Raw genomic sequence first — 25,337 nt, forward strand, 5'->3', positions numbered from 1 at the left:
TATAATCAACTTAAAAGTACCTTAACATCACAATATGGATCTAACTTAAATAGAATAGAATATAATATAAAACCAGGATCCACAAACTAAGAGCCCAATCTGACCCACAGCCTGTTTTTGTATATCTCAAGAGCTAAGAATGTTTTTTCATTTTTAAGGCATTAGAAAATTAAAACAGCAACAACCAAAAAGAATGTGAATCTGACCAAATTGGACCTGCAGAGCCTAGGTGTTTACTATCTGGCTAATTATAGGAAAAGTTTTCTGACCTCTTATATAAAAAAATACTGTATATCTAATTTCTGATGTCCAAATGAGATATAATCTTTATGTAGACTATGTGAAATAATTAGTCTGTTGAATAAAAAACAATTTTCAGCCAGCAGTTTTATTCTTTTCTTTTCCCTACTATCATTCTTTATGTAAATTTTATAAGACATTACCTTGATTTTTCTCTTTCTCTCCCTCTTGGCTCTTAGGGTGATCCACAGAAGAACAAAAATGTATAGTTACTAGTTTTCCACTTTAGGGCAAGAAATCCTTTCTCCAAATGAAATCTTTAGGGGCAGCAAACGTATAAAAACGCTTAGAAAGGGGTGTTAGCAGGGTGAGGATTAATATGAGGCAAAGCCTTGCTTCCTCCCCTTCCCTTATCTGTCTCTGTTGCGAAGCAGGAGGGCGTTAAGGGAAGAGTCTTTTGAGAACCATCTGTCTAGAAGGATAATTCAAATTGGGTAATTGACTTCTGTATAACTACTGATGTTATGTTTCTGTGATACTCTAAATGAGTAATACTCAATATTCTTTATTTTTACTCTAGGGAAGGAAAGTCTTAGATAAATTATATGAATTAAAAATACATTTCACAAGTTTAAAAGGACTTACTGGGCCTGAGAAGCTAGCACCAAGATGTCAAATTGTGAATATTGCAGCAGAAATTTTTCTAAAAAGTGGAAGCCTAGATGGTGCCATTTGGGTATTGAGGGGTAAGTTATGATATATGCAAGCATAATTGTTATAAATTCTTGTGTATGTAATTACCTTAAATTGATGTTGAATTGTGGGTGGTAATTTGGCCTAGTAAACCTTAGTGATCATGTAGGTAGGAAAGGTAGTTGTGTAAAATGGAAGGAGAAAGTTAACCTTACTTTTTTTTTTTTTTTTTTTTGAGAGACAGAGAGAAAGCACAAGCTGGGGCGGGGGCCATGGGGACAGGGGGAAGGAGGCTCCCTTCTGAGCAGGGAGCCAGATGCAGGGCTCCATCCCAGGACCCTGGGTTCACTACCTGAGTTGAAGGCAGATGCTTAACCGTCTGAGCAACTCAGGTGCCTGAAAGTTAACCTTACTTTAAAGAAAAAATTATATTGACCTTCTATTGAAAAGCTAGTTCTTACTTTGGCCTAGAAACCATACAAAAATGTTGCCCAGAATGAAGTAAGAAGTAAGAAGTGGAGGCTGAATTCAAACCTGGACAGTCCAGCTTCAGAGCCCAGGCTTCAGATGCTATCTAAGATAGGCAATTCCCTATTGTAATCTGCATAACTCTTATCTTTGTACATATAGGCAAACATAAGTTCAAACCAAGACAAGTAAAGCTCATTTTCCTAGTAAGTCCACCTATCTAACAGCAATTACAATGAAATTAAGCCAGTACAAGTACTTAAGATTAGTTTGCTATGAGGTAAATAAAAATTTAGAGAGCACACTGGTAACATAGCATGCTTTCTAATGGTATCTCTGGCTACTTAAACCATCAGGAAGACTTTTTTTGTTAAAATGGGATAACAATGGAGAAACCTCAAGAATCTCTGGATTTAGGTGAGAAGATGGAATATATACACAAGTAAAGCAAATAGATAACGTTTACACTAACATAGAAACACATACCAGCACACATATAATGAATATGTAATTAACACATTCATATTCAAATAACATTATGAATATGCAATTAACATATATTATTTATATGTTTTTTTAAATTTATTTTTTATTTTCAGTATAATACTATTCATTATTTTTGCACCACACCCCGTGCTCCATACAATCCGTGCCCTCTATAATACCCACCACCTGGAACCCTGACCTCCCACCCCCTACCCCTTCAAAACCCTCAGATTGTTTTTCAGAGTCCATAGTCTCTCATGGTTCATCTCCCCTTCCAATTTCCCTCAACTCCCTTCTCCTCTCCATCTCCCCTTGTCCTCCATGCTTTTTGTTATGCTCCACAAATAAGTGAAACCATATGATAATTGACTCTCTCTGCTTGACTGATTTCACTCAGCATAATCTCTTCAAGTCCCATCCATGTTGCTACAAAAGTTGGGTATTCGTCCTTTCTGATGGAGGCACAATACTCCATAGTGTATATGGACCACATCTTCCTTATCCATTCGTCCGTTGAAGGGCATCTTGGTTCTATCCACAGTTTGGCAACCGTGGCCATTGCTGCTATAAACATTGGAGTACAGAAGGCCCTTCTTTTCACTACATCTGTATCTTTGGGGTAAATACCCAGGAGTGCAATTGCAGGGTCATGGGGAAGTTCTATTTTTAATTTCTTGAGGAATCTCCACACTGTTCTTCAAAGAGGCTGCACCAACTTGCATTCTCACCAACAGTTGAAGAGGGTTCCCCTTTCTCCACACCCCCTCCAACACATGTTGTTTCCTGTTTTGCTAATTTTGGCCATTCTAACTGGTAAAAGGTGATATCTCAATGTGGTTTTAATTTGAATCTCCCTGATGGCTAGTGATGATGAAAATTTTTTCGTGTGTCTTATAGCCATTTGTATGTCTTCATTGGAGAAGTGTTTGTTTATATCTTCCACCCATTTTTTGATATGATTGTCTGTTTTGTGTGTGTTAACTTTGAGGAGTTCTTTATAGATCCTGGATATCAACCTTTTGTCTGTACTGTCATTTGCAAATATCTTCTCCCATTCCATGGGTTACCTCTTTGTTTTCTTGACTGTTTCCTTTGCTGTGCAGAAGCTTTTGATTTTGATGAAGTCCCCAAAGTTCATTTTCGCTTTTGTTTCCTTTGCCTTTAGAGACATATCTTGAAAGAAGGTGCTGTGGCTGATATCGAAGAGATTACTGCCTATGTTCTCCTCTAGGATTCTGATGGATTCCTGTCTCACATTGAGGTCTTTTATCCATTTTTAGTTTATCTTTGTGTACGGTGTAAGAGAATGGTTGAGTTTCATTCTTCTACTTATAGCTGCCCAGTTTTCCCAGCATCATTTATTGAAGAGACTGTCTTTTTTCCACTGTATATTTTTTCCTGTTTTGTCGAGGATTCCTTGACCATAGAGTTGAGGGTCCATACCTGGGCTCTCTACTCTGTTCCACTGGTTTATGTGTCTGTTTTTATGCTAGTACCATGCTGTCTTGGTGATCACAGCTTTGTAGTAAAGCTTGAAATCAGGTAATGTGATGCCCCCCATTTTATTTTTGTTTTTCAACATTTCCTTAGTGATTCGGGGTCTCTTCTGATTCCATACAAATTTTAGGATTATTTGCTCCAGCTCTTTGAAGAATACCGGTAGAATTTTGATTGGAATAGCATTAAAAGTATAGATTGCTCTAGGCAGTATAGACGTTTTAACAGTGTTTATTCTTCCGATCCAAGAGCACAGAATGGCCTTCCATCTTTTTGTGTCTTCTTCAATTTCTTTCATGAGTGTTCCGTAGTTCCTCGAGTACAGATCCTTTACCTCTTTGGTTAGGTTGATTTCCAAGTATCTTATGGTTCTTGATGCTATAGTAAATGGAATCGATTCTCTAATTTCCCTTTCTTTATTTTCATTATTAGTGTATAAGAAAGCCACTGATTTTGTACATTGACTTTCTATCCTGTCATGTTGCTGAATTGCTGTATGAGTTCTAGAGTTTGGGGGTGGAGTCTCTTGGGTTTTCCATATAAAGAATCATTTCATCTGCAAAGAGAGATTTTGACTTCTTCATTACCAATTTAGATATCTTTTATTTCTCTTTGTTGTCTGATTGCTGTTGCTAGGACTTCTAATACTATGTTGAACAAGAGTGGTGAGAGTGGGCATCCTTGTTGTGTTCCTGATCTCAACGGGAAGACTGCAAGCTTTTTCCCATTGAGGATGATATTTGCTGTGGGTCTTTCATAGATAGATTTGATGAAGTTCAGGAATGTTCCCTCTATCCCTATACTTTGAAGCATTATAATCAGGAACAGATGCTGGATTTTGTCAAATGCTTTTTCTGCATCAATTGAGAGGACCATGTGGTTCTTCTGTCTTCTCTTATTGATTTGTCTGATCACATTGATTGATTTGCAAATGTTGAACCATCCTTGTAGCCCAGGGATGAATCCCACCTGATCATGGTGGATAATCTTTTTAATGTGCTGTTGGATCCTGTTGGCTAGGATCTTGTTGAGAATCTTAGCATCCATATTCATCAGTGATATTGGTCTGAAATTCTCCTTTTTGGTAGGGTCTTTGCCTGGTTTGGGGAGCAGGGTAATGCTGGCTTCATAGAAAGAGTCTGGAAGTTTTCCTTCTGCTTCAATTTTTTGAAACAGCTTCAGGAGAATAGGTGTTATTTCTTCTTTGAAAGTTTGGTAGAATTCCCCAGGGAATCCATCAGGTCCTGGGCTCTTGTTTTTTGGGAGGTTTTTGATCACTGCTTCAATCTCGTTACTAGATATTGGTCTATTCAGGTTGTCAGTTTCTTCCTGGTTCAATTTTGGGAGTTTATAGTTTTTCAGGAATGCATCCATTTCATCTAGTTTGCTTAGCTTATTGGCATGTAACTGTTGATAATAACTTCTGATGATTGTTTTTACTTCCTTGGTTTTCATTGTGATCTCCCCCTTTTCATTCATAATTTTATGAATTTGATATTTCTTTTCTTTTGGATTAGTGTGGCCAGTGGTTTATCGATCTTATTGATCTTTCAAAAAACCAGCTTCTAGTTTCATTGGTCCGTTCTACTGTATCTTTGCTTTCTACCTCATTGATCTCAACATTCTAATCTTGATTATTTCCCTTCTTTTTTTTTTTTTTTAAAGATTTTATTTATTTATCAGAGAGAGAGAGGGGGAGAGAGCAAGCACAGGGAGACAGAATGGCAGGCAGAGGGAGAAGCAGGCTCCCTGCTGAGCAAGGAGCTCGATGTGGGACTCGATCCCAGGACGCTGGGATCATGACCTGAGCCAAAGGCAGCTGCTTAACCAACTGAGCCACCCAGGTATCCCGATTATTTCCCTTCTTATGTGTGGACTTGGTTTGATTTGTTGTTGATTCTCCAGTTCTTTAAGGTGTAGAGACAGCTGGTGTGTTCTGGATTTTTCAGTTTTCTTGAGGGATGCTTAGATGGCTATGTATTTCCCCCTTAGGACCGCCTTTGCTGAATCCCATAGGTTTTGGACCAAAGTGTCTTCATTCTCATTGGTTTCCATGAATTGTTTCAGTTCTTTGATCTCCTGGTTGATCCAAGCATTCTTAAGCAAGGTGGTCTTTAGCTTCCAGGTGTTTGAGTTCCTTCTGAACTTTTCCTTGTGATTGAGCTCCAGTTTCAAAGCATTGTGATCTGAGAATCAGATCTTGAGTCCTGATTTGTGACCCAGTATGTGGTCTATTCTGGAGAAGGTTCCATGTGCACTTGAGAAGAATGAGTATTCTGTTGTTTTAGGGTGGAATGTTCTGTATATATCTAGGAGGTCCATCTGGTCCAATGTGTCATTCAATGCTCTTGTTTCTTTATTTATTTTCTGCTTCAATGGTCTGTCTATTTCTGAGAGAGGCGTGTTAAGATCTTCTACGATTAGTGTATTCATATCAATATGACTCTTTATCTTGATTAACAGTTTTCTTATGTAATTGGCTGCTCCCATACTGGGGGCATAGATATTTACAATTGTTAGATCATCTTGGTGGATAGTCCCTTTGAAGAATAATGTAGTGTCCTTCTGTATCTCTAACTACAGTCTTTAGTTTAAAATCTAATTTGTCTGATATGAGAATCGCTACTGCAGCCTTCTTTTGAGGCCCATTGTCATGAAAGATGCTTCTCCATCCCTTCACTTTCAGTCTGGGTGTATCTTTAGGTTCACAATGGGTCTCTTGTAGACAGCATATGGATGGGTCCTGTCGTTTTATCCAGTCTGCAGCCCTGTGCCGTTTTATGGGCGCATTTAGGCCATTTACATTGAGGGTGATTATTGATAGATACGTTTTTATTGACATTGTGTTACCTTTGAAGTCTTTCTGTAAATTGTCTCTATATTTCTGTTCAGTGCTATTCTTGGGCTTTTTCCTCTTTTAGAGAACCTCCCTTAATATTTCCTGCAGTGTCAGCTTGGTGGTTACATAGTCTTTTAAGCCTTGCCGGTCTTGGAAACTCTTTATCTTTCCATCCATTTTGAATGGCAGTCTTGCTGGATAAAGTATTCTTGGCTGCATGTTCTTCTCATTTAGTGCCCTGAATATGTCTTGCCAGCCCTTTCTGGCTTGCCAGGTCTCTGTGGACAGGTCTGACGTTATTCTGATGGGCTTTCTTCTGAACATAAGGATCTTCTTTGTCCTAGCTGCTTTCTTTTTTTTAAAAGATTTTATTTATTTATTTGACAGAGAGAGATCACAAGTAGGCAGAGAGGCAGGCAGAGAGAGAGAGAGGCGGAAGCAGGCTCGCTGCTGAGCAGAGAGCCCCATGCGGGACTCGATCCCAGGACCCTGAGATCATGACCTGAGCCGAAGGCAGCGGCTTAACCCACTGAGCCACCCAGGCGCCCCTGTCCTAGCTGCTTTCAAGAGGTTCTGCCTGCAATTATAATTCTTCATTCTTACTATTAGGTGTCTCGAGGACTTTCGAGAATCTGTAATCTTGGGGGGAAACCTTTCGGCCTCTAGTACATGAACGCTGGTTCCATTTATGAGATTTGGAAAATTTTCATGAAGAACTTGTTCCACTATATCTTCTCGACTTCTTTCTTTCTCCTCCCCTTCAGGGATTCCAATATTTCTGACATTGGAATGTTTCATGGCATCATTTATTTCCCTGATTCTGTTTTCGTGGCTTCTAAGCTGTTTGTTCCAGGCTTCCTCCTGATCCTTTCTCTCTATCTGTTTGTTCTCCAGATCACTAATTCTATCTTCTGTCTCAGTTACTTTAGTGTTGAGAGAATTTAGATTAGATTGGAACTCATTGAGAGCATTGTGAAGCTCATCCCTGGTAGCTTTCAGCTCTTTATTGAAAACATGATCTCTGGTCGTTTTCAGTTCAGCCCTTCAATTCCATTTGGTCACCCCATGACTTTCTCCACCCTAGCTATTGCTTGGATAATTGTTAGCCTGAATTCTCTTTCCGACATATTGTTTATGTTCATAGCCGTTAGCTCTGTTGCAGAAGGTCCATCCTCTGTATTTTTCTTCTGTTGGGCATTCCTCCCCCTAGTCATTTTGGTGAGAGACGGCTGAACGGGTATAGCTGGATGTATCGACTATGGTGCAGTCAAGGTGCACCCTGGAACGCTTCCGAGCAATCAGGGTTCCCCACCCAAATGAGAGGAAAAAGAAAAGGAAAAGAAAAAAGAGGGGGCGTACCTGGGTGGCTCAGAGGGTTAAGCCTCTGCTTTCAGCGCAGGTCATGATCTCGGGGTCGTGGGATCGAGCCCCGCATTGGGCTCTCTGCTCAGTGAGAGCTTGCTTCCTCCTCTCTCTCTCTCTGCCTGCCTCTCTGCCTACTTGGGATCTCTATCAAATAAATAAATAAAATCATAAAAAAAAAAAAAGAAAAAGAGAGAGGGATAGAGACAGGAACGAAAGGTGAGATAAAAGAGAAGGTTCAGCCCAAATGAGCCCCAGGGTAAGATTTATGAAGTATACAAACAAAAACAAATAAACAAAAAGACTAATGAAAGTATATGACAAGAGAAAAAAAATTATATATACATATATATAAAATTATATATATATATATATATGCGCAAATAAAAGAAGAACCTCGTTAAAAAGGACCCTGAGTGTAATACTTATATACTATCGGGGCAAACACAAAAACACAGAAATCCTGGTGGAGGAAAAAGATGGGAGAGTGGTTGTAAATTCTCAGTGTGGGTGAGGAAAGTTGTTTTGATTCTTCCTGGATGTATCTTGATATCTTTGTTAAAGGACTCAACTTTCCTTAGATAAAGGGGGATTAGGAATTGGTTTATCTATAGGGGTGGCATTGATTGGGGAAAGGGGATTACCTTGACGTTTAACTCTATATGAATATTAGAAAATAAAAATTAAAAAATGGAATAAACTAGACTAAACTAAACTAAAATTTAAAATAAAGGAAATTAAAAAAATAGAAATGCAAAAGGAAAACACAGGTGTATGTATCAAAAAGTTCAGGTTAGAAGGTTATTATGGAATTTGATGTATGGGACATCTCACTGTGATGGTAAATAGGTTAAAAAATTATCTATATAATATTAAAAAAATTATCTATATAAAAAAAAAAAGGAGCCAGAATAGTGGGAACGAATTAATAATAAAAATTGTCCTATGAAGTAGTGGTGGTTGTTCTCTTGTCGTCTTTTTTTTTTTCCTTTCCTGGTTGGTTTTCTGGGGGAGGGGCCTGCCATGTGGGTTTTCAGTAAATGATTTTCTCAGAGTTATGTCCTTCCGCCCCCCTCAAGGGGGTGGGCTCTGAGGAAACAGTTTTTTTCAGGCTTTTGTTCTCTGGAGGTTTTTATATTTGTTCACTTTTGTTTTTCTCTCTCGCCTTGACTGCTTTTGATGGTTTTTGTAGGTTTAGAGGAAAGCAAACTGCACCCTGACTTCCCTCTCAGAGAGAAGCCTCAGTCTGGCTGCAGAGCCCAAATAAATCCCCCCTTGGCCGCTGGCAGAGCAGGTTCCCAGTTGTGGTTTCTGGGAACTCAGGATTTTTTGCTTGTACCCAAAACCACAGCAGCGGCGGCTGTCTGGGCAGCTCGACTGCCAGAGAAGTTCCAAGCAGCGATCGCACACTGAGATTTTCCCGCTGGCCTGGGCTGGGAGTGTCTGGTCTTTCGGGGTCTGAGAGCACCGGGCTGGCACCTGTGTGCACCTCTCTCAGGGGAGGGTGTGGGGCACGACTTGGACTCTGATGGCCTGGCAGGGCACTCGCGTGGGGACTGCAAAAAGGCTGTTCTTCTGTTGGCTGGTGAGGCTCCCAGCCCCTCACAGGAGCCAGGTGCCACATGATCTCAGGCGTGCTGGTGGTTCACGGACCAAGACCTGGTTTCTCCGCTGCACTCTCCCTGGCTCTGCGCCAGGGGTGGCTGTCCTGGGTCTGGGGACTTAAGCCCAGACCCGCAATCCCCCCCCCCCCCCCCCCCCGTGATCCTATGCTCTTTTTGAGTGCTTTCTACCAGACTCCTGAGTTAATGCTGGTCCCCAAACACAGGGCACTTTCATATTGGGTTATTAGTTTCCAATGGGTCGCCTCTGATGGCTCTCTCCCCCTTTTGTTTATCTTCCGATATCAGTCTGACTTTCCCACTCCACTTTATCTGCCCACTGGCAGATCCAGATGTGTATAATTCTGAACTCAGGCTGATTTCGTGGGTGATCGGAGTTCTTTGGAAGTTAATCAGCTCACTTTAGGGTACAGATTGAAAAGGCACCTCCTCCTACTTTCCCGCCATCTTGTCTCTCCATATTATTTATATGTTAATCATTAAATATATATAGTACTTTGTCTTTGTTCAGGGATGAGAGTTTATGGAATGCAGAGGTTTTGAGTGTACTTCAGGATCAAAAATTTGTTGGAAAAGTTTTTCTTTAACTTAACAAACATAGCCAGTGAAGTTTGCTAAGTGGGGAAGAGTAACCAAAATATAAAAATAGAGATTAGCAAAATATAAGCCAAGCTTTCTTTGTTAGAAAGGAAAGATATGGCAAGATGGAAAGGTTGAAATAGTTGGTAAAAATGAGCTTATTGCACCTTGTGACAGGAAACTTCAGCCTAAAATTTCTTTTTCTTTTTTTTTTTTTTTAAAGATTTTATTTATTTATTTGACATAGAGAAATCACAAGTAGATGGAGAGGCAGGCAGAGAGAGAGAGAGAGGGAAGCAGGCTCCCTGCTGAGCAGAGGGCCCGATGCGGGACTCAATCCCAGGACCCCGAGATCATGACCTGAGCCAAAGGCAGCAGCTTAACCCACTGAGCCACCCAGGCGCCCCAGCCTAAAATTTCTGGCAAAACTATTCTTTCTCAAACTAGAGCCTAAAGGATTTTGTGAGAGGTTTTGGGATGGTCTATGGAGATGATAGATTTTTACAATTTCACTGTTATCTTTAAAAATTTGTATAAGTTAAAAACACAGGATTCTCTTTTTCAGGAACCATTTCAATTGAAAGTCACTTTAAAAAATGTATTTTATTTGTCAGACAGAAAAAAAGAGGGCACAAGCAGGGAGAGTAGCAGAGAGAGGGAGAGGCAGACTTCCCACTGAGCAGGGACCCCTACATGGGGCTTGATCCCAGGACCCTGGGACCATGATCTGAGCTGAAGGCAGGTACTTATCCAATTGAACCACCCAGGCACCCAAAAGTCATTTTCATTAATACAATTTTTTTAAAAAGATTTTATTTATTTATTTGACAGACAGGGATCACAAGTAGGCAGAGAGGCAGGCAGAGAAAGAGGAGGAAGCAGGCTCCCTGCCAAGCAGAGAGCCCGATGCAGGGCTTGATCCCAGGACCCTGGGATCATGACCTGAGCTGAAGGCAGAGGCTTTAACCCACTGAGCCACCCAGGCACCCCCATAAATACAAATTTACTTCTTCCAAAGAAGGACCCACAGAAGTATGCTGACTTCTTCCCAGAATTGTTTTATTATTTTTTCTTCTTTGGTGCTTCAAAATCAGGTTTGTTTTCTGTTTTTGTTTGTTTGTTTGTTTTCTTTTTAAATTATTTTTAAAATTATGTTTAGTTAACCAACATATAATACATCATTACTTTTTGATGTAGTGTTCAGTGATTCATCAGTTGCATATAACATCCAATGCTCAACACCACACATGCCCTCTTTAATACCCATCACCTGGTTACTCCATTTCCCTACTCCCTTCCCTTCTGTAACCCTCAGTTTGATTCCCAGATTCCAGAGTCTCTCATGGCTTGTCTCCCTCTCTGATTTCTTTACAGTTTTCCTCCCTTCCCCTGTGGTCCTCCATACTATTCCTTATGTTTCACATATGAGTGAAACCATATGATAATTGTCTTTCTCTGATTGAATGATCTCACTTAATATAATACCGTCTGGTTCCACCCATGTCAGTGCAAATGGTAGGTATTCATTTTTCTGATGACTAAGTAATAATCCTTGTATATATGAACCACATCTTTATCCATTAATCAAACTTGGCTCCCTCTACAGTTTGGTTATTGTGGGCATTGCTGCTATGAACATTGGAGTGCATGTGCCCCTTCTTTTCACTACATCTGTATCTTTGGGGTAAATACCTAGTACATTTGCTGGGTCATAGGGTAACTCTATTTTTAACTTCTTGAGGAACTTCTATACTGTTTTCCAGAGTGCTGTACCAGCTTCCATTCCCACCAACCTTCACATCCTCGCCAACCTTGTTGTTTCCTGTTTTGTTAATTTATGCCATTTAATGGTGTCACGTGCCATCTCATTGTGGTTTTGATTTGTATTTCCATGATGGCTAGTGATGTTGAACATTTTATCATGTGTCTGTTAGCCATTTGTATGTCTTTGGAGAAGTGTCTGTTCATGTCTTTTGCTCATTTCTTGACTGGATTCTTTCTTTTTTGGGTGTTGAGTTTGAGAAGTTCTTTATAGACATTGGATACCAGCCCTTTATCCGTAATGTTATTTGCACATATCTTCTCCCATTCCATGTGTTGCCTCTTAATATTGCTACCTATTTCCTTTGCTGTGCAGAAGATTTTATCTTAATGAAATCCCAGAGTTCATGCTTACTTTTGTTTCCCTTGCATTTAGAAGCATGTCATGAAAGAAGTTGCTGTGGCCAATGTTGAAGAGGTTACTGCCTATGTTCTCCTCTAGGATTTTGATGGATTCCTGTCCCACAATAAAGCCTTTCATCCATTTTGAGTTTATCTTTGTGTATGGTATAAGAGAATGGTCGAGTTTCATTCTTCTGCATGTGACTGTCCAATTTTCCCAGCACCATTTGTTAAAGAGACTTTTTTTCTATTGGATATTCTTTCCTGCTTTGTTGAAGATTAGTTAACCATAGAGTTTGAAGGTCCATTTCTGAGGTCTCTCTTCTGTTCCATTGCTCTATGTGTCTGTTTTTGTGCCAATACCATGTTTTTCTGGTGATCACAGCTGTGTAATGTAACTTGAAGTCAGGCATTGTGGTGCCCCCAGCTTTGGTTTTCTTTTTCAACAATCCCCTGGCAATTCAGGTCTTTTCTGGTTCCATACAAATTTTAGGATTGTTTGTTCCAGCTCTTTTGATAGAGATTGCATTGAAAGTGGGATTGCTTTGGGCAGGATAGACATTTTAACAATGTTTATTCCTTCAATCCATTAACATGGAATATTTTCCCATCTCTTTGTGTCTTCCTCAATTCTGTCATAAATCTTCTGTAGTTTCTAGAGGATAGATCCTTTACCTCTTTGGTTCAGTTTATTCTTAGGTATCTGTAGTTTTTGGTGCTATTGTAAGTGGATTTGATTCCTTAATTTCTCTTTCTTTAGTCACATTGTTAGTTTATAGAAATGCCACTGATTTCTGTGCATTGATTTTGTTTCCTGCCATGTTGCTGAATTGCTATATGAGTTCTAATAATTCGGGGATGGAGTCTTCAGGTTTTCCACATAAAGCATCATGTCATCTGCAAAGAGAGAGAGTTTAACTTCTTTGCCAATTTGAATACCTTTTCTTTCTGTTTTCTGATTGCTGAGGCTAGGACTTCTAGTACTGTGTTGAACAGAATGGTTAAAGTGTGCATCCCTGTCGTGTTCCTGGCCTTAAGGGAAAAGCTCTCAATTTCTCCCCATTGAGAATGATATTTGCTATGGGCTTTTCATAGATGGTTTTATGATATTGAGGTATGTTCCCTCTATCACTATATTTTGAAGAGTTTTAGTCAGAAAAGGATGATGTAGTTTGTTAAATGCCTTTTCTGCATCAATTCAGAGAATCATTTGGGTCTTTATGTGGTTTTGGGATCAGGGTAATGCTGGTCTTATAGAGTGAGTTTGGAAATTTTCCTTCCATTTTTATTTTTTGGAACAGCTTCAGTAGAATAGGTGTTATTTCTTCTTTCAGTGTTTGGTAGAATGCTGCTGGGAAGCTGTCTGGCACTGGAGTCTCATTTTTGGGGAGTTTTTTGATTATTCTTTCAATTTCCTTGCTGGTTATTAGTATGTTCAGATAGTCTTTTTCTTCCTGTTTTAATCTTGGTAGTTTATAAGTATCCAGGAATGCATCCATTTCTTCCAGATTGCCTAGTTTGTTGGCATATAGCTGCTGGTAACAAGTTCCAATAATTGTCTCTATTTTCTTGGTATTGGTCCTGATTTCTCCCCTTTTATTCATGGTTTTATTAATTTGGGTCCTTTCTCTTTTCTTTTGCAGAAGTCTGGCCAGAGGTTTATCGATCTTATTAATTCTTTCAAAGAATCAGCTTCTAGTTCCATTGATCTATTCTGTTCTTCTGGTTTCTGTTTCATTGATTACTGCTCTAATCTTCATTATTTCTCTTCTGCTTTGTTTGGCTTTATTTGCTATTCTTTTCCAGATGCTGTAGGTGTAAAGGTAGCTGTGCTTCCGGGATTTTTCTTTTTCTTTTTTTTTTTTTTAATTTTTTCAATTTATTTATTTTTGGAAAAACAGTATTCATTATTTTTCACCACACCCAGTGCTCCATGCAATCCGTGCCCTCTATAATACCCACCACTTGGTACCCCAACCTTCCACCCACCCGCCACTTCAAACCCCTCAGATTGTTTTTCAGAGTCCATAGTCTCTCGTGATTCACCTCCCCTTCCAATTTCCCCCAACTCCCTTCTCCTCTCTGACACCCCTTGTCCTCCACGATATTTGTTATGCTCCACAAATAAGTGAAACCATATGATAATTGACTCTCTCTGCTTGACTTATTTCACTCAGCATAATCTCTTCCAGTCCCGTCCATGTTGGGTATTCATCCTTTCTGATGGAGGCATAATACTCCATAGTGTATATGGACCACATCTTCCTTATCCATTCATCCGTTGAAGGGCATCTTGGTTCTTTCCATAGTTTGGCAACCATGGCCATTGCTGCTATAAACAGCAGCACCTGTATCTTTGGGGTAAATACCCAGGAGTGCAATTGCAGGGTCATAGGGAAGTTCTATTTTTAATTTCTTGAGGAATCTCCACACTGTTCTCCAAAAAGACTGCACCAACTTGCATTCCCACCAACAGTGGAAGAGGGTTCCCCTTTCTCCACATCCTCTCCAACACATGTTGTTTCCTGTTTTGTTAATTTTGGCCATTCTAACTGGTGTAAGGTGATATCTCAATGTGGTTTTAATTTGAATCTTCCCGGGATTTTTCTAATTTTTTGAGAGAGGTTTGGGTGGCTGTGTCTAAGGACTGCCTTTGCAGTATCCCATAGGTTCTGAACCAGTGTGTTTTCATTTTCATTGGTTTGCATGAATTGTTTTAAGTTCCTGTTTAATTTCCTGATTGATCCATTCATTCTTTAGTAGGATGCTTTTTAACCTCCAAGTGTTTGCATTCCTTCCAAATTTTTCTTTGTGGCTGAGTTCCAATTTCAATGCATTGTGGTCTGAAAATATTCAGGAATAATCTCAATCTTCTGGTCTTGGTTGAGACCTGATTTGTGACCCAAGTCACATGGTCTATTCTGGAGAAAGTTCCATGTGCACTCAAAAAGAATTAGTATTCTGTTGTTTTAAGATGGACTATTCCGTATTTATCTATGGAGCCCATCTGGCCCATTGTGTCCTTCAGAGTTCTTATTTCTTATTTGATCTTCTGGTTAGATGTTCTATCTATTGCCTTGAGTGAAGTGTTGAAGCCTCTTACTATTAATGTATTATTATCAGTTATGATTCCTTATTTTGGTTAATAGTTGTTACATGTAGTTGGCTCTTCCCATGTTGGGGGCATAGATATTTACGATTGTTAGATTTTCTTGTTGGATAGACCCTTTAAGTGTGATACAGTGTCCCTCTACACTTCTTATTATAGTTTTTGGTTTAAAATTTAATTTGTCTGATGTGAGAATTGCTACCTCAGCTTTCTTTTGAGGTCTTTTGGGCTGATAAGTCATTCTCCATCCTTTCACTTTCAATCTGGAGGTGTCTGTAGGTTCAAAATGAGTCTCTTATAGACAGCATATGGGTGAGTCCTGCTTTTTTATCCAGTCTGAAACCCTGTGGCTTTTAATGGCAGCATTCAGCCCATTCACGTTGAGAATAACTATTGAAAGATATGAAGTTAGTGCCATTGTATTGCCTTTAAAGTCCACGTTTCTATAGATTGTCTCTATAAATTTTAGGTTTTCTTTCTTCTTTTATAGGATTTCCCTTTATATTTCTTGTAGAGCTGGCTTGATGATCACATATTCTTTCAGTTTCTGCTGGTACTGTAAGCTCTTTCTCCATCCATTCTGAATAACATCCTTGCTGGATTAAGTATCCTGGGCTGCATGTTCTTCCATTTAGTATCCTGAATATGTCTTGCTAGTCTTTTCTGGCTTGCCAGGTCTCTGTGGACAGGTCTGATGTTATTTTGATGTTCTTCCCTCTGTACATAAGATATCTTTTCTCCCTGGCTGCTCTCAGGATAGCTGCTTTGGCTCTAAGATTTGCAAGCTTCACTAGTAGTATATGTCAGTGTGTTGATCTATTTTTATTGATTTTTGGAAGGAATCTTCTCTGCCTCTTGGGCACAAATGCTTGTTTCCTTCCCCAGATTAGAGAAGTTCTCAGGTCTAATTTGCTCAAATATAGCCTCTAGTCCTCTCTCTTTCTCCATCTCCCCAGAGATCACAATAATTCTGACCTTGGAATGTTTCTTGGCATTATTCTGTTCTTATGGGTTACTAGCTGCCTATCCCTATCTTCGTCAACTTCTTTTCTTTCTGTCAGTTTTTTTTCTAGATCACTAATTCGTTCTGCTGTCTTATGTACCCTGGCTGTTAAAATATTTAGTTTAGAATGTGTCTTGTTCATAGCATTTTAAAGTTCAGCTTGATTCAATCTCATTTCTGCCCTTAGAGATTCTATATTGTCACTAATGCTTTTCTTAAACCTAGTTATTGACTTCATGATTGCTACCCTGATGTCTATCTCTGACACCTTGCTTATATCCGTGTTCATTAGATCTGTGGAAGAGGACATTGTTTCTGGTTCTTCTCTTTGTTAGGAGTTCCTCCTCCTAGTCATTCTGTTGAGGGATGGTTGAGGGAATGTACAGAATCTAAAATATCAACCACTACATAAACAAAATGCACCTTAGAAAAAAATCTGAAGTTGTCGAAAGCTACCAGGGATATGCCACCAGAGCCAAGATGATCCAAAACAAAACAAAACAAAACAAAAAAAGAAAGAAACAAAGAAAAGAGGGGGGAAAAAGGGTGAGGGGTGTGGGAAGAGTGATTATAATCTCTCAGGGTAGACACAGCAGGGTGATCTGCCTGTTCCTGCTTGATTTTTGGTCTGTGTATTAGAAGACACTATATCCTCAAATTGCAAAGAAATCAGAACTGACATATATATTAAGATAAAATTGAATAGAATGAAAAATGGGCTAGTGTGGAACATAAGTCTATAAAATATATGTGAAAAAAATAAAATTAAGAAGCGACTTAAAAACATAGGTTGGGAAATAATCTACTTGAAACAGGAACAGGGTTAAAAAAAATAAGAAGAAGAAATGAAACTAAAAAAGAAATGGAAAGTTTACCCTGCAGTATAAGCGAGTTGTAAAGGAACAACTGGAGCTCCCTATATTATTTTTCCTGGGCATTAGAGTTTTACTCCCCCTTCCCTTTTTTTAAAAGATTTTATTTATTTATTTGACAGAAATAAGCTTTGCTTATTTGAAACCTGTTCTTCCAGTCTGTCTTCTGGGGGAGCAGCCTGCTACTTAGGTGTCTTTGCCTGTGGGGAATTGCCCCACCGCTTGTCAGGGGGATGGGCTTAATGTGAGCTGGTTGGCTGCAGGACTTTTGTTCTTTGGCATCTTTCCACTTCCTTTTAGAGAAAGGAATCTCAAGCCCAGAGCTCCAGTGTTGTGGTGTCATGCCCCCACCTGCTAACAGATGTTCCAGGTCAATCTATTTCCACCTCTGAATGTACCAAACTCCACAGATTAATGCAGTTTGTGCCCAGGGCACCTCTCCTGGGGAGTCACGGGGACCTGCCAGCATCTTTGGGCCTTTTGACTCTGCCAGCGGCCATGGGCTCTTGCATGTGCACCATTTTTCACAGCTCCTAGGTCATGCTCAGTGTTGCCTCAGCATCTCTTCGTCGCCACACTGCCCTGAGAGCTATCCCTATCATGGGCACAAGCTGTTCTATATCTCCCCTAGGATATTAGACAGCCCGCACCTTCTAGTCCTTTCCAGAGTGGTCAGGCAGAGGTCTTTCTCTGTCCAGGCTCTGCTAGCCATTTATGGTGCCCAGAGCTGAAAGTACCCTCTGGGCTTGCTGACCGTAACCAGTCTCCCCACTCTACTGCTTGAGCATTCTATTACTTCGGGCTCCCCGTTCTTTCAGAGTCTTCTGGAAATCCTGAGTCTACAATGATACCTAGAATTCTGCCCTTCTTCACTCCCTGTACCCTTTTCAGAAGGGGATGCTTCTCACTAGATAGATTTCCAAAGGTCCTGGTTTTTTTGCCCTGGTGTTATATCACTTCCTGGTGTCTGGCTTATGGAGGCTCCCTCCCCTGTCCACTTATCTTTGGATATTTCCCCAGAAGATTCAAGGTTCCGCACCTCCTACCTTGCAAAAAGAGGTAATTTTTCTGCTTGTTGAGATCCAGATAAATATTCTTACATCTGAGGTTGAATTTGTGTGTGTTCAGAATGGTTTGATAATAGACATACAGCTAAATTCGGGGGAGGAGATGAAATGAAGTCCTCTATTCTGCCACATCTTGCCCCTCCCCCAGAATTGTTTTGTACTTAAAAGAATTCTGCAATAAACAGACCTGTCTGTAGAAAGGAAATACAAAGGTCTCTATCTCACTTGTAACACGTGAGAGTAATACTTACGTATTATGAAATACATATTATGTAATATGAAATGCATATTAAAGTTACTGTCGGACTAGCAAAACAAGAGTTTAGTGATATACTTTTCCTGAGAGTATAGAGAAACAGGCATTCATATACATTGTCTTTAGCAGTTTATTGGCTAAATATCTGTCAAAATTTAGGCATGCTTATTTCCTTTTACATATCATCTCTATTTCTAGGAATTTCTCCTGCAAATGCAAGCATATGTACTATAAATTATCCAGAATCTTTTTTAATTTTTCACCATCAACAGTGATAACAAAGGATTCATATAACTTAAATGTCCATTAAGAGAGTACCAGTTGATTAACAGGATGATAGCCATAAGATGGAGTAGAATGAGGCAGATAGATACCCATTTGGAATGATCTGCAGGATCTATTGCCAGGTTAAAAAGGCAGAACAGTTGCACAGTAACAAAAATAAGTAATATTGATAAATACGTATTTGCTCTTACACCCTTAAAATATTTATAGAAGGATGCACCAGAAACAAATGGTAGTGGTTGCTTCTGGGAAGAGCAACTGAGTGATTGGAGGACAGGGATAAGTGGCAGATTAACTTTTTACATATTTTTTTCTATATTTTTTCCTTTTGAAAAAAATATGTACTTATTACCTACTAAACTTTCTGTAGAAGAGTTATACATTAGTCATGTTTGAGAAATGCAGAATATTTTACACATTTTAGTGAGTTGTAGACTTTATGATAAGAAATCTATTATTTTGGCTTTTTTTTTTTTTTAAAGATTTTATTTATTTATTTAACAGGCAGAGATCACAAGTAGGCAGAGAGGCAGACAGAGAGAGGTGGAAGCAGGCTCCCTGCTGAGCAGAGAGCCCGATGTGGGGCTCGATCCCAGGACCCTGGGATCATGACCTGAACTGAAAGCAGAGGCTTTAACCCACTGAGCCACCCAGGTCCCCCTTATTTTGGCTTTTTAATTTGACATTTAAAACTCTTTCGCAGCACTAGTAGCTTCTATCTTGACAATTGAACAACATATTCCTGCCTTCTCCCCTTACCAGCATAAAAAAAGAGCCTTAAAATCATAATTTATATAATGATTGTTTCAAGGCTGAAGAATAAGTGTCTTAACTCTTTAGAATATACATTTTATAAAGTTATGCTATTTCTTGAGAAGCTGCCCTTGAACTTTAAAATAAATTATTGCCTTAATGTAAGTCACACATATTCATTATCAAGAAATAAGAAAAGGTAGATAAGAAAAACTGATGATAGAAATTTCTTATGCAGTCTACCCAGAAATGACTGTTAACTGCTTTAATGTACTATACATATATTACTTATTAGAAAATTTAACTCTTACTCCTTTTTTGTGAATTACTAGTTCATGTTCTTGGTCTCTTTTCAGATTTTAGTCTTTCTCTTCATTATTGATCTAATAACATGAGTATTTGCTATATACCAAAGCATTGTGCTAAGTTTGTTACTTGTGTCATCTCATTTAATCAACACTAACCCAGTGAGGTAGGTGAAGGTATCCTAAGATAAAGACACTGAGGTTCAGAGAAGATCACACAGCAAATAAGTATGAAGCAAGAATTCCAGTCTAGGTCTGTCTGGTTGCAAAGTCCATATTTTTAAGCCTTATACCAGTACTGTTATTTCCCTAGTCTTTCCTCTAAATGGACTTCATGAAATTACAACTAGAGCCAAAACACTACACAAATAGACCCGGATCTAACCTACTCAGCCACCTGAGGAAGACGGTGATTCTGATCTTGTTTTTATAAATCCAAGACAATGGTTCTCAAAACTGACCATCAGAACACACTGGAAGATTGTTAAAATACAAATTACTTGGCCCATTTCCAGATTTTTCTGATTCATTAAGTCTGGGATGGGCCCTGAGAATTTGCATTTCATATAAATTCTCAGATGTTGCTGATGTTGCTGGTCTGGGGACCTCACTTTGAAGACCACTACCCTATAACTCTCTCACATGAGGACTTCTCACATCTCCCTTATGTCCCTAAACCACACTTCCTCAAGTCATTCCTTTAGTTTGTTAACCAGTGCTATTAAGTATTACCATTTTTATTATACATTACTTACAGATTTTCTTCCTTTAACTATCTTTGCACCTTCCTAGGGAGGAAATGTGTAGAGTTTTTGTTTTAGATTTTTTCCTAGTTTTATTGAGATATAATTGATAAACACCACTGTGTAAGTTTAAGGAGTATAACATAATGACACAAATGTTGTGAATCGATTAGTACTCCAAGTTTAGCTAATATCCATCATTTCATACAGATACCAAAAAAAAAAAAAAAAGTTGCTTTTTCCCTTGTGATGAGAAGGCTTAGGATCTACACTCAACAACTTTTCTGTATGTCATAGAGCAGTGTTAACTATAGTCACCATATTGTATATTACATCCCCAATATTATAATTGGAATTTTGTGCCTTTTGACCACCTTCATCCATTTCCCTACCTCCCACTTCTGATAACCACAAATGTGATCTCTTTTTCTAGGAATTGTGTGTGTGTGTGTGTGTGTGTTTAAAGATTTTATTTATTTATGTGAGACAAAGTGCATAAGCACAAGGGGGAGGGGCAGAGGGGAAGAGAAAGGGAGAACCAGACATCCGAGTGAGCAGGGAGCCTGATGTGGGCTTGATCCTAGGATCCAGGGATCATGACCTGAGCCAAAGACAGATGCTTAACCAGCTTAGTCACCCAGGCAGCGCTAGGAGTTTGGGTTTTTTTTTTTTTTTTTTTTTTTTTAAGATTCCACATGTAAGTGAGATCATACAGTATTTGTCTTCTTTTTCTCTTATTTCCCCTAGCATAATGCTCTCAAGTCCCATCTCTGTTGTTGTAGGCTAGAATAGTTTAAAGCGTGTGTGTGTGTGTGTGTGTGTGTGCGCGCGCGCTTTGGTTTGTTTAGAAAAGTGTTAATCTTTTTGTAGTAGGAAATTTAGCATACATGTTAGCCTGAATACCTAGACCAGTGACTGTTATTGCAGTGCTAATATAAGCATATAAACAATGTTAATATTTATAAAACTGTATCATCTTCATTTTCAATCAGTGGAAGGCTCTGTTCAGCACAATGTTGTGTTAGGCCAGGCCATCTTCTTCAGTCTCTGTTTTCATATAACAGTTTCACTTCTATCTACCTATGTAAGCATAGCCACTATTTAGGTCATTACCACCACATCAAATGTGACCACTGGTTATTTTCAGTGATGGATTAGGTTTTTGTTAATTTCTTCTTTGTACTTTCTGTTTTGCTTTAATTTTCTGTAGCGACCATTTATATTTTAAAAATAAACATTTTTTTAAAGATTTATTTTAGAGAGAGTGCATGTGAACGGGGGGCAGGGTGCAGAGGGAGAAGGAGAGAGCGAAATCTCAAGCCGACTCCTCGAAATCAAGAGTTGAATACTTAACCCCAGGCCCCCCAAAATATGAATATTAATTTAAAGTAAATCAACCAGCCTGGACTTATCCTGAACAATAATACCTATGAAATCACCAGTTTAATCTGTTTTTATACTTAATATGCTTTTTTATTTTTATAATTTTTGTAATACACAAATAAATTACTAAAATTATGTAACTAAAAATCAGTCAGGTACTTAAATCAGTGATGCATATTTATCACACTTAGGAAATACCATACTGTAAGTTATGCCCCTTAATATTATGAGAGCTCTTTCTTAATAATATTGTTATTAATTAATGATATAGTTATTTGATAATCTCACTGACTAGCCTTAATTAATATTAAAGATATTAGTTCTTGATCTGTTGGGATATTTGCAAATATTTTTCTTAGTTTCCCATTTTCCTTTAACTTTATGACATTTTTGCATTTTATTTTTCTTTTGCCCATCTGGCCTTTTTCTACTTAAACATAAACTGCTTTTTATCTTTTTAGTATTTTTTTTGGTATAACTTTTAATATTTTTAATATTCCTTTTTTTAGTATACCCGGCACACTATATTACATTAGTTTCAAGTGTACAACATAGTGACTCAACATCCCTATACATTATGTTTATGTTCACTACAAGCATAGCTAGCATCTATCACCATACAGTGCTATTAGAATACCTTTGACTAGGGGCACCTGGGTGGCTCAGTTGTTAAACGTCTGCCTTTAGCTCAGGTCATGATCCCAGGTCCTGATCCCAGGTCCTGGGACTGAGCCCCACATTGGGATCCCTGCTCAGCCAGAAGCCTGCTTCACCCTCTCCCCCTCCCCCTTTCTTGCTGTATCTCTGTCAAATAAATAAAATCTTAAAATTAAAAAAAAGAATACCATTGGCTATATTCCTTGTGCTATATCTTTTATTCCCATGACTTATTCATTTCATAACTGGAAGCCTTTATCTCCCACTCTCCTTGACCTATTTTGTTTATTCCCTGTCCACCACAGTTTATTCTCAGTATTTATGGGTCTGTTTCTGCTTTTTAAATTACTCCTAATTTTTTTTTTTATCATGCTTTAGGTAGTCCTTAGTGATCTCAAAATGATATATTTACCCTATGTTTTTCAAAATTTTGGTTTCATTACCAGATTTAAATTTTGATATGAGGTAGGAATGTAATTTTATTTCCCCAAAATGTCACAACTCTTCCTTTATTCACTTATTTGAAATGCTACTTTTACCTTATATTAGAATCTTGTGTCTGCTTATGTCTATTTCTGTACTAGCTTTCTCTCCCAGGGATTTCTGTTTCTGTAGCAGCACCAAACTCTTTTTAGTTGGTTTTAGAATATGCAACCTTCTCTTCCAAAACTATTATTTACATTCTCAAGTGTTTATTCTTTTGGATGAATTTCAGAGTTACTGAGTCAGTTTTTCTTATAGTTCTATAGGAAATTTGATTGGGATTATAATAAATGTATATATTAAAGGGGGGAGGTATCTTTAGATATTCTTTATGGTATATGCATTATTCACTGTGGTAAAGAGTAGTAATTTGGTAATCTCACTGACTAGCCTGGAGATTCATTTTCTGCAGACTGTCTTAATAGTCTTTATATTCTTAGTGCCCTCTATTCAAAATCTTGCATGAGTAATGATTGAATATGCATATGTTGGAAGGTAAATAAACAATTGATATTATAGAAAATTTGCTTGTCCTTGACTCAGATTTTTTAGACAAATGGAAAATATTCCCAACTGTGGAACAGAGAAAAACAGGGTTAATGCAATGAGAACTTCTACTACCATAAGACTAGTATTTACACAAGTAAACTGGTTTTGTTTTTGAAAATTTAATTCTCATAAGAGTCATATTTTTTTTAAGATTTTTAAATTATTTTTTTATTAGAGAGAGTGAGTTAGTAAGAGAGAGAGAGGAAGAAAGCACCAGCCAGGGGAGGGGCAGAGAAGCAGACTCCCCACTGAGCAGGGAGCCTGACATGGGGACTTGATCCTAAGACTCTGGGATCATGACCTGAGTGGAAGGCAGACGCTTAACTGACTGAGGCACCCAGGCACCCTTTCATAAGAGTTCTTATAAAATATTCATAAAAGCGATAGAGTTATGAATGGGGTGGATTAGTTAAAAGCTATTAATTTCCAAATGACTTCCCAATTACCAGTCTCAGTTAACTTTGGTACATAAAATGACCAACTTACTCAGATTCTTTAAGATAGCTACACAGTTTGTTAAGATTTCAAAATGAATCTCCTAAAATACCATCTATTCTTTCAAAAAAGGGACCATTATTCTATCTTAATAATTTAAAAATGAGTACTAAATGAAGAACAATGTAATTGTTATGAGAAAAGACCACTTAGTAGTCTACTTTTTATAAATATGACATATCTACCAGATATATGTTTAACAAAAAATAATTGAACTTATTTGATAAAAATAAAATTCAGCTTATAAGGAATGGTGATTTAGTGGTTTTTTGGGGGGAATTATTGGGAGGAAATGAAAATTATGTTCAACAGATGATTTAGGTAGTCTTTCAGAAGATAGTAAGTTCATCTAAATTTCTTGATATAGTAAAATTTAAGCAAATTTGGGAGTAATGAAAGTATCTGTTTAAATGAGCACCAGTATTTGTAAAACATTGTGTAGCACATACTGTAAAGCAAGTCAAGCAATCGGTCAATCAAGTGGGCTCTAGTAATTTAACAATAAGCTCCTGTTTTAAAGCTATACTGGACAATTAAGATTTTATTTTGGCATTGTATACATGAATTGCCAAATCTTTCTTTAATATTTTTTGTATTTATTGTGCTGGGAGGGTCACAAAGGAAAAATGTCTCCTGAATTTAGTCCAGTTAAAAAAGAACATGGAAATGTGATTTGTTATATAACAATGTTTCATTTATGTATCTTGTATATGATGATTGAGGGAATTAGGTAAATGATAAAATACTGACATATCTAATATTTTAGCACCTCAGTGTTCTGTATTACAGTCTCCTATTGCTTTTGATATGCAAATCAGGGCAGAAATCAAGGAACTCAGCAATTATAAGTAATATTCTTTTTTTAAAGATGAATGAAAGGTACATAAAACTTTATTATGTTTTTATAACTTATGTACATTAGATATTCTTGTGTACATATAAAATATTTTATAATAAAAATTATTTAAGAAACTGGTGGGAAAACCTGTTCTCCAAAATAACTAATTAAATTAGGATTTTTTTTAAAGATCTTATTTATGTATTTTATTTTTTAAAGGTTTATTTATTTTAGAGAGAGAGAGAGACCACTCAAGTGTGGGAAGGGGCAGAGGGAGAAATGTTAGCATGCTCCACACTGATTGTGGAGCCCGATGTAGAGCTCAGTCTCATGTCCCTAAGATCACAAACTGAGCTGAATCCAAGAGTATGACGCTTAACTGACTGTGTCACCCAGGTTCCCCTTTATTTATTTGAGAGAGAGAGTATGTGTGCCAGCAGGGAAAGGGGCAGGGGGAAAGGAGAGAATCTCAAGCCAACTCTACACTGAGTACACTGCAGAGCCCAGTGCAGGGCTTAATCTCTTGACCTGGAGATTATGATCTGAGCTGAAATCAAGAGAGTTGGAAGCTTAACCAAATGAGCCACCCA

At 38.2% G+C, this 25,337-nt stretch overlaps 1 protein-coding gene across 1 annotated transcript in view; it reads left to right on the top strand.

Annotated features, from left to right (window-relative positions):
- The window catches only part of TOPAZ1 (testis and ovary specific TOPAZ 1), a 133,462-nt gene that overhangs the window by 96,724 nt on the left and 11,401 nt on the right, over positions 1-25,337 (top strand). The window contains 1 exon segment of the mRNA XM_059162283.1: positions 821-986. Coding sequence (XP_059018266.1) covers positions 821-986 — 166 coding nt within the window.

The sequence above is a fragment of the Mustela lutreola genome, chromosome 2, assembly GCF_030435805.1.
Source record: "Mustela lutreola isolate mMusLut2 chromosome 2, mMusLut2.pri, whole genome shotgun sequence".
Lineage (NCBI taxonomy): Eukaryota > Metazoa > Chordata > Mammalia > Carnivora > Mustelidae > Mustela > Mustela lutreola.